Genomic DNA, 10,484 nt, shown 5'->3' on the forward strand with positions numbered 1-10,484 from the left:
AAGGGTAGCACACAATTGAATGCAAATTCGTTTCCTTCTACAGTCTTTTCTGCAGAAGTCCGCCATGTGCCATCAAAATCGCTGACCCTCTGCTAATTATGATATATGAAGGTGAGCCATTCGAGGGGAACACATATAAAGCCATTTAAATAAATATTAATTGCGTTTCTAGACCAACCTCCGCAAGTCCAGGGAACTTTGCCTAATTGTTTTTTGTTCATTACATCGCGCCCGTGGGTTTGTGGCAGACAGCAAACATATTTCCACAGCGTCATTAAATCACGGGTAGGAAGTAAAAGCACAAATAATCATTTAATTGCCTTTTCAGTCCAGGCTTGAGTCACAGTCGTTACCCCAAGCCGGCAAAGTGTTGCCCATAAATAGTAACTACTGTTCAAAAGTGAAGGGCTGTGCCGTATCCTGCAGGATGTGAGGCTCCCAGGATGTCCGGATAAACCAAAGAGCATTGGAACACTCTAAAAAAAAGAAGAAATGCGCTCGAAAAAGGTTTATTCCAGTTCCTAATGCTTATACGGTTATTAAAATAGATACTCATTAGCTGGCTTGCATGTTTAAAATAGATCTAAAACTAATTTAAAGGGAAACATCATTACAATGATATTTAATATTCATGAAAATGGATTTTAAATAAAATTCACACAGGATATCTCTGTTTAAGTGTTCGTTTGCTTTGTATGTAAAAAGTACTCATTTACTATGATATCTCATTTAAAAAAAAAAAATAAATAAATAAAGATGAATTTGTATCTCAATAGAAATATTGTCCTGTGAACATATCTCGTTTTGGGGAATTATTTATTAAAAAAAAGGGGATATATTTTCATTACTATTATTATTTTTTTGTGTGCACACAGCGCCTGCTGTGATGAGTGAGCAGAATGTGGCTGCTTAATCATGGGGTGGCGCGGGGAGTTTTTTGGTGCGGCAAGGGAAGCGGAAATGATGCTCGCTGGCAATTTATTTGAAACCGCATAAAACAAGCGACGAGTAAAAATGTATCCGCCGCTCCTTTAGAATGTTGCTGCTGGTTGGTGTTGCCGCTGATTTTGCCATGGACCGAGCGGCTAATGAACAAACAGAGGAGCGCAGATAGGGAACGGATGATGGAAACCTCAGTAAACAACTGCAGTGCTGGTAAATAGACGCCGGCAAGGACTTGGCCCGTAAACAGGCTGGCTCCGGCTGCATAAGCAAAAACAGAAGGAAATGGCAACGGCAAACCAAGCAAAGCTGCCAACTAGAGCAACGTTATTAACTTGAATAAAAATATTTACTGCCCGTCGAGCACTCCAGTTATCAATGGTGATGCAGCAGCAGCAACAGCAACAGCAGAAGTGGCAGCAACAGAAGCGGCAGCAGCAGAAGCGGCATCTGCAGTTGGCGCTTTAGCGATGACAAGTCGCTGCATCCCATCCATCCAGGACTTTGATGACGATGATGATGCTGATGATGACGATGATGATGATGATGAAACGCAGCACTTAGTGCGCTGCCGGCATTTACTTTGGCACTCACTTTTTTCGTCCTTGTTTGCTCACCCTGATTAAAGTTTATTTTAATTTGTTGCTGTTGTTCTTTGCCGTGCTGCTGCGGCTTGGCTTGATGCTTCCTGTTCATTTTCCCTATTTTTTTTTTCTGCTGTTTTCGGTACACTTTTTTACTTTTGGCTTTTGCTGCTCCCCGTTAAGTGGCACAATTTGGTGCCGCTCTGGCCGCCGCATCCCGCTTTCCCCCATTTCTCAGGCGTTCTTCATAACGCACCGCCGCTCAGGCGTGGCCCCAAGTGCAGTCGAGTGCGAAAAGAAACCGCGACGGCGTGGTAGGTGCCAAAAAGGGGGGCCAGCATCCCCAATTTCACCTGGCATTCCTGCCGGCATCTCCATCTCCGACTCCGACTCAAGGTGCCGCAGCTCGGCCGGCTATACATGCGCGAATTAATCTTAATTGAAATTCCTTGCCGGAAAGTCCCACGGGCCGCCGTATGTGCCATATGCTGTTTGCTCATGCAGATGTCGGGCCGTAATGAAATATTAAAGGATATTAAAATGCTCGCGCGAAACACGGGTCTTAAAACGTATTTGCACCGCATTAAATTCCATTTTCACATTTTGGGTGCACAGTGATGGAAAATATTGTGCAACTCATATCTCGTATTGCCATGAGTAATACAAGGTATATCTGATATATTTAATATTAGGAATTGCTATAATATTAAAGCATATATATTTTCAAAAATTAAATTCAATGTAAACAATCGAGTTCAATTCAATATACTCCCTGAATTCAAAGCAGAAATATCGTGTGCAAAAACAAACCACTTCGTTTCCCATCACTGAACTTTAAGGGGTGGCAATAGCAGATGCGAAAGCAAAAAGCGAAAGCAAATACCCATGAGGTTGGATTCCGCCTCCTTTAGCTCAGTTTATGTTCCATTAAAATGTTTTAAAATTCTATCCCACACGGATCCCCATATTCCGCTCTTGCGCTCTGCTAACAATTAAGCAAGATGCTAATTGTTTCACAAAGCATTCGCACTTCGTCGCTTTCCAAGCACCATGCCAAAGTCCCACAAGCCCCCCCCCGAAGGATGCTCGGATGTGGAGTTGCCCCGATGTTCGCCTTCGAAGCGTCCAGCTTAAATTGAAATTTAATGCCAGGGTATAAGAAGCTTAAGCCCTCTCCCTCAGCTGGATATGGTTCTACACATGTTAAACACTTTTTTGCCACCTCCAGCCAACCAGTCTGCCAGCCAGCCAGTCAGCCAGCCTGGGAGAGTTTTTAGTTTGAAATCCTTTGGCAGATTGCTAACCAACTGCCGGGAGAGTCCTTGACTTGCTCTACTCCTGGATTCCCCAAATGTGGCTGTGCAGATTCTAATTTGTATGCAAATCAAAATCAATAGGATTAACCAAGTTACATAGTTGGGAAGCATTGTCGAGTTTTTCCAGTGCCAGAGAGCTGTTTTCCTGCAAAATTGTTTTCTCAAAAATATTTCATGACTGTCGGCACACCTGCCCCCCCCCCCTCCCCCCTTTCCACCTTCGAAGGTGAGTGTGTTTTCCGTCGATTGCAGATAGTGTGTGGGCTTACCAAACTTTTCTGCTTTGCCTCATAAGTGCGAATTTATGTTCCAATGAAGTTACCTGACTTGATTATGAAAACGAGCCCAGGTCCTGTGAATCGAAAGTGGCCCACTGGAGTGTTGGCTATATGGAAGGGCTGTGCTTTATAAACAATTGAAAGCACTTTTAGGGGATTTCCGGAAATCTGCTACACAAAAATATTACTCGGAAAAGTAAGAGCTAAGTTTCGTTTATGGCACAGTTTAGCATGTTCTTCAAAATTGGCTGCTAGAAACAAAGTTTAGGCTTTAAAACTTAAGCTTAAATAACTACTTAACTAATACATCCAAACTACTTTTCAAAAGTATTTGGGCGTTATACCTGAAATGACTATTTTTTATTGTTTGCAACCCCTACAACAGATTGAAATAGCAAACTTCAGAACCAGAGCAAACTGAATTCGACCAACTTGTTGGCCATTTTTCATAGCTTACTGACATGTAAATACCACACACACATACACACAGAGGACACTCCCGCATATGTGTAAATATTTAAAAACTTACGGCTGTCGGCAAAGAATAAAGGGAATTACTTGTGTGTGCGAGTATCTGGCTTACGTTTAGCCACCGGTTCTGCAGTATATGTGGCATCCTGACACTTGGCGATGCCCCGTTGCAGACATAATCCTCCGGCCATATTTCGCTATCTGTGGCGCATGTGGCTCCTGTTTCCGTTTCCGTTTCATAGCCATAATCTCCATAGCCAGTGTCGTCACATCGCGTTTGGCGCTTTGGGTGCTTTGTTCACTCGCAGGTGTTCGCAGCAGTTTTCGCCATGTGTCATGCCAAATCAGCAACTGCAGCTGGCCAGGATTATGGCTCCAGGTGCGGAGGAGAAAATCGAACGAAGCGCGAGGGCGGTGCAATTAATTAATCTGATTAGAGCGTTTTGGGGCGGCAAAGAAATCCCGCTCACTTTTGCTAATTTCATTAATGGCTTGCTCGCCGCTCACAGCCGCGTGCCATTTTGCGTACAAGTGGCGCATTTAATTAGGCTAATAAAGTAATTCAGCCAGCGAGTGTAAATGAAACAAGCGGCGCGCAAAGAGAACGCAGATCCTGCCGGAGTTTCTCGCGCGAACTACTAATAAAACAGTCATAATGAGTTAGCAGTAGTTGGGCGGCGCAGGAGGCGCTGAAGTGGGTGGCCAGCTCTTCACCCACATATGTACATATATATATTACATGCATATATACTGGCAGCTCCTTCGTGCCAGGCTCAATAAAATTAAATTATCCCCGTTTATTTGTGTGATTGTGCGCGCGTTGGCTAAGTTTGTTGCAAGTGATAAACTGATTAGCACTTTGCCTTTCGCCTCTACAGGCAACAGGCCCATGAACCAGGGATTCTGGACCATGGTCATCCAGACTCCGGACCCCGCACCTTGGTCGCTGGACCTTGCAACAAAATGGTTACCCCAACGCGGGCTAACGTGGCCAGTAAAATCCGGATATAATTAATTTCATAAATCATGCTCACTGCATGCGTATATTTATGGGTATAAATCATGTAATTAACTGGAGCAGCATAGTCCCGACCCGGGTCAACATATGGCCAATGGCCAATGGTCGATGGCTGGGCGAGTCGGGAGCCGTGGAGGCCATGATAAACAAGATATTAACGACTTAATTTACTGCAGCCCGTGTGCCGCGGCAAGTGTCTGCATGGCCATAAAGTGCAGGCACGCAACACAAATATAAATGGTTGAATAAATATATATGAACGTAAGTGATGAGAGCTAACGCAGAGTGGTGCAACCTTTGGATTGCAACATGCAGGATAATGTTCATAACTCCCCGAGTAGCTTAATTATAATAATAGTTGTTTGCAAAACAAGGCTTACACTTGCAAGGCTTACACTTAAAAATGTCACGGGGGAGTAATAAACATTAGTACGATTTGTAATTAATCAATCACAGTCAGAAATGCATTTTGTTTTAATTTTCACCGAATACTAAATATAATATTTTTTATGAGTATACATTTTAAACAACCCATAGACCCCAAGCAATTGAATGTAGCGGATTTAACTCCGCGTCTCTTGTGTGAAATTAAAACGCTTAACGGTCGTGCAAATTTTCCCCTTCTGTTAACCCTTTTGCTCGACTACTGTGTACGATAACCGCCAATTTTTCAATAAACTGCAATAAATGTTTATCCATTTATATGCTTGATGCAATTCTTCTTTATGTTGCTACTGTTGCCGTTTGTTTTTAAAAGCAAATGTAGCACACACAAAAAAAAAAGAGAAAAACGCACTCATATTAATGGCCGTTCTGCACTGCTGGGTAACCACGAACTCTCAGCCTCCCTCTCGCACCCACAAGGTACTGCGAGTCCTTTTGAAGTTAAATTGGCTGATTTAAGTAAAATATTTTATTTACTGCCAGCCTATTATGGCAGTTAAAAGGGGGTTAATGGTTAAACAATGGTTTTTTAATATTATTCGGTACAATTTCGTATGTTGTGTGCCATATTTGCTTTTCAATATTATTAATAAATGGTACTAACTAAGCGAACATTTCAACGGAGTTGTCCTTTTTGTTCAGCTGCTGCAACAGGACATAGGCCTTGCACTTTTGTATGGTGGATCTAAAGCAGTGTCCATAATAAGGTGTTTCTTTGAATTCTGCAAGCATATATGAAGTATGTAAGCCATACTGATAATTCACTCCGTAACTCCCTAACTTACTGTAGACGTCCGGTAGTTTGCAATTGATCATTTCCATTTCGCAGGTGCTCTTGAAACTCGTAAAGCATCTATTATTATAGCCACATACCGCACGCTCGACCCAAGCAGCACAGGTGGTACAGTTTCCCTCGCCCTGCGTTGAACTCAGATGCGATACTTAAAGCTGGATTTGAAGTCGGTGTCAGATACTCAATATGCCTCAAACTTACCCAAAAGAAGCAGCCAAAGAACCTCCATGGTCGACTGGCCGATGGAAATGATCTTGCGCCACACACAGTCGTGAGTTGTGGAAATGATTGGGTGTGGCGAATGGATTTCAGGGAATTTGCATAATCACCGCATGACTCAAGCCGTGGCGAGGCCTTTTACTTTATTACAAATGGAATTAGAAGGAAATTATAATTGCTGTAGTGTATGCAGCAAGGCAGGAGACCAGGAACCCAGGAAGCAAACTCCCTGGATGTTGCATGTTCCTGCCGCCAGCAAGGAAATGAAAACGCCCCCATGTGTGAGCCAAAAAGCCAACGACCTGGGCAGGGCAGGCACAAACTACAAAGCGGGGGAAAAAAAAATAAACACACCGGAGTCGGAGGAGTCCTGCCGCAGAGCAACTATAAAAAGGACACCCTGCAACCGTGTGTACCGGAGTCTCTATCGGTGTCAGCCAGCAGCTTACAAAGTCAGACGCATTTGTGTGTGTATCTGTGTGTGCCGAACGAAGGACGCTCCCAGCTTTTAAGTATAATTTTCCAGATACACAGGCCGAGCACTGGAGTCCAGGTGGCAACTGCTAGACAAAAACGATGTGCACGCCCCCACAAAAAACACACACACACACAGAGACAAGAACGTACAGGAGCAGAAGGACCAGAAGGACCAGCCAGCTAAACGAGTAGGTGGAGAAAATTTAATATGATTATGTTGAAGTAAATTGCTTGAAACAAATGTTGCATGGGCATCCGCCCAGCGATCTCCACCTGTGCATGTGCATATGTACATACATACATATACACACCCATCTATTTGGCAGCCAGACTTTGATTCACTCAGTTGGCAGACCTTTAAAAAGCAATTAAGGACAATACGATTTGCTCCTCAAAGGCTACAAGCTGTCAACGAGTTGAGAATGATGGTGGGTAAGTTCTGCCCTTATTGTGTGGCCAATAAAATACTATATGGGCTGCAGTGATTTGCAAACAATATAAATAAATTATGTTAGAGCTAACAACAATTGATACTGTTTGGTATGTAATGTATTTTTTACATTTTCATTAACAGACGCAAGAAGTTTAACGAGCCAAAATCATTAGACTAATTATTGCCGCCTCATTAGCGAGCTATCAAATAATGATATGCCATTATTGCTGTCATCCCGTTGGTTGGTCATCAGAATGTGTATCTCTAATACTAATTAAAATTATCAAATGATGTGCACACGAATCCACAGAAAAAGCGCAGGCAGAGCGAACGTAGTTGGCATGTCTGCAATGTGGCATGCCGCCGTTGGCAAATCAATTGACATGCCGCGATGCCAATCGTCAACAGCCCTCAGTCCATGATAATTAAATTGCACATTGCATTTTATTGCAATTCAATTAAAATATAAAATATTTTTCAATTGGTTCACTGAAGCGGTTAGCCGTCGTTCGACTCCGAGCCACGTAATTAAATTAATCAACGATGCTTTCACTCATTGCCACCATTGCTGCCAACGTCTATCTGCTACCAACATGTGAAACAATTCGGTGGTAATACGTATATACATATTTCCCATGAAAAATAAATAGCACAAAAAAAGGGTTCAAATTATCTTATGTTATGTATTCAACTTATTTGGTGTCTCGAACATGTGGCCTACCGGAAAAACCTCAAAACTTCCCCAATTATTACAAACTCATTGACTTTGGCTTAGTTGATTGACTCTTCCCTTTCCCAATCAATTGCTCTTCCAGAAGTCATTCGATTTTTTTTACCGGTCAACCGCAATTGCAATTGAACGTTCAAACCCGAAACCAAACAGAAATTTCTGATGCTGTCTGCGGCTTTGCCTAATCGAAATTAGCTTTGGCCTCAAATAGGCGGTGGCAATTAGCCATCGCCGCGTTTTGGCGGCTTCTGGTTGGAGCTGGGGATTCGGATGCGGATGCGGATGCGGATGCGGATGCGGATGCGGAGGTGGGCGTCTGATGATGTCACATTCAATTGAGAGCAAGGGCCGACATCCATTAGCCCACTGTCACGTTGGAGCCCTTTTTTTTCGGTGGACAAATGCTGCACAAAAGCGAAACAAAATAATTTAAAGCCTGGGTGAAGCAGCCAACGCACAGAGCGCAGCACAGCAAAACAAAAAAAAAAAAACAATTATCTTCGCACTAAAGCCAGTTACAGGCTGCCGCAGTGGCAAATGATTGACACAAGTCTGACAGGCATTGCAGCTCCTGACATGAACAGGATCAACGGGTAAACTCGGAACCCTGCCAGACTCGCGCTGATGTTTTGTAATCTGCTTAAATGTAAAGTTAACAATTTCGCCCATTTGGACAATTTGGTCAAGGCAAAACAAAATGCAAAACATTCACAGTCAGCAGTAGTGGCGAACTTTTTTGAGAAATGAATGCATGCATGGGAGCCTGTTTTTGTAAAAAGCTCTGGGGCTCAAATGCACTCGCATCGAGGGTCGAGAGTGCTCGTCATTTTAGGCTGCTGGTGTAGTGCCACTTTGGCCAGACCCTGGGGTTTCAGGTCAATGGTTTGGCCAAAGCGCACCACAAACGCACAAAGGGCCACTTGAGTGCCATCATCCACGTGCCGTATGAGTAATATCTGCTCAGCAGGTGAATGAGGCACAGCACATTGGGGCACCAAGACGTTGCGGCCTGTTAATTTGATTTCTTGTCAAAGCAAACGGCAGGTGCCGTTACCAAGAGCAGACGGTATCCAACGACGCACTTTTGACTTTCTCTGGTTTGCCGTTGACGTGACAATTTCACACGCCACGCACACGGTCGCGTTTGCTAAGCATAAATAAACAATGGCTGACAGGATACACGAGCAGGTCCTTCCTCGCCGCATCGAAGCGTTAAATGGTTAACTCAATTCGTTTAGAACTCATTTGAGGAGGCATCCAGAAATATAAGGTCTTTAGCAAGACGGTTTTAGTGCACATCAAATGCCCTCGAAAAGTGCACTCCCAAGTGCAGTGGTTAATTATGCAACTGCAGCATTAAATACATAATTAAATAGCTCGGTCATTGCATTTGCATACTAAGACCAACAGACAAAAAAAAAAACCCACCCAACTCCAACCCACCCCACACCACTAACCACTGGCCAATGGCAGCTTAAGTCTTCCGCTTACAAAACCGCGCTGTGCTTCATGAATTTCATACAAAATGACAGGCGGTCGAGCAGGGAGCTACATAGTATAGAAAAGCTTCATAAAAATGGCCAAAGCGCATTAAAATCGTGAGCGCATAAAAAGAATATTTTAAGCTAACAAAAATGGCCGCTAAAATGGCGGTAGAAAGAGAGACTTTGTCGGAAAGAATGGGCGCTTAAGCTAAAACGCTCCACCAAAATGGCCGGCAGAAAAGCGAATGATAAGCGCCGTTTTTTATGGAGCCCAGAAGAGCGGGCGATGCATGCATAACGCTGCAAAATGGTGACACATTTCAATTTGGGATAGCCTGAAAAAAAGTGGTAGTCGAACTATCAATACTCTATGTATTGATAAATACCACAAAATGGTACTGGATATCAAAATGTTTGCTTGTTTTCTTAGTTCAGTTAAGAACTGTTTTTCAGTTAAAGTACTTCATAATTAATATCAAGAAGCTACCTCACATAACTGGTAATAATACAAAAGATACCCTACTGTTAGGCAGAGATGTAAATTCACTAAATCTTGAACAACTTTGGCTACCTGGCTCCTTCTCTTTTAGGGCATAAATCGCTTGGTCTAGTGCGGGGATAAAAATCAACACCAAAGAGCTGCACTTTTTAGCCTTGCCGCCATGAAAGGCGTCCCACACATATACACACGCAATTGGGATGGCTGTGAAATTGACAATATTTCACTGTTAAAAGCCGAATTTAGTTGCAGTTTGGCATCCGTTTTGGCCCATTGAACTTTGCCGTTGATTGCGGCAGCCCCTATATAAAAAAAAGAAGAAGAGGGCTCAGAAAAGCAAGGAGAAAAAAAAATGGGGAATACATAGCCAGCCGCAAGGGGTTGCCAATTCAGTTGGGCTCTTTAAAAGCTGGCTAAAAGCAGTCGCAGGCAGGTCTCAACTGGGCCTTTAAGATGGCAAAAAATAAAGCGCAGCCAGGCGTGTAAAATGTTATCGCAACATCAAATTTCATACATCATAAAACATATTGGCTTAGAAAGTAACAATTTTGATTGCGGTAAGACGGAACACAGCAATGGGATCCTTTTGGGGCAAGCAGGCGTGGCATGCAATGAGGCGAGATGCTGAGACAGGGTTCCCCGGACCCTAAGCGGCTTTTGGGCTGCCTGCGTGCCTGCTCCTTTCTCGTCCTTCGCTTGTCTCCTTATCGCCATCAAAGGATCTGTAGCAGGCTTCACGGCGCCTTTAAGTGGGCCATTCCGGCGCAATTTTGGGTCATGACGACAACGCCATGAG

General features: G+C 43.5%; 1 protein-coding gene and 1 long non-coding RNA gene across 4 annotated transcripts; one reads left to right on the top strand and one right to left on the bottom strand.

Moving 5' to 3' along the window:
* Positions 1–5,496: 5,496 nt before the first annotated feature.
* Positions 5,497–6,096, bottom strand: CG42789 (uncharacterized protein). 2 transcript variants are annotated; one of them, NM_001276063.1, is made up of 3 exons: positions 6,048–6,096; positions 5,839–5,994; positions 5,497–5,775 (listed from the first exon to the last, which is right to left on the bottom strand). In NM_001276063.1, the coding sequence occupies exons 1-3, from the start codon at positions 6,073–6,075 to the stop codon at positions 5,657–5,659; spliced, it is 303 nt and encodes a 100-aa protein (NP_001262992.2). In that variant the 5' UTR covers positions 6,076–6,096; the 3' UTR covers positions 5,497–5,656. The 2 variants fall into 2 exon arrangements, with proteins under 2 accessions (NP_001262992.2, NP_001262991.2); NM_001276062.1 differs by having other exon boundaries at positions 5,566–5,775; positions 5,839–5,971.
* Positions 6,097–6,225: 129 nt separating this feature from the next.
* On the top strand, positions 6,226–7,641 carry lncRNA:CR42790 (long non-coding RNA:CR42790). 2 transcript variants are annotated; one of them, NR_144652.1, is made up of 2 exons: positions 6,226–6,532; positions 6,592–6,780. It is a non-coding gene; the product is annotated as a long non-coding RNA:CR42790 (long non-coding RNA). The 2 variants fall into 2 exon arrangements; NR_144651.1 differs by having other exon boundaries at positions 6,226–7,641.
* The last annotated feature ends 2,843 nt before the right edge of the window (positions 7,642–10,484 follow it).

This window comes from Drosophila melanogaster, chromosome 3R (assembly GCF_000001215.4).
Source record: "Drosophila melanogaster chromosome 3R".
NCBI lineage: Eukaryota > Metazoa > Arthropoda > Insecta > Diptera > Drosophilidae > Drosophila > Drosophila melanogaster.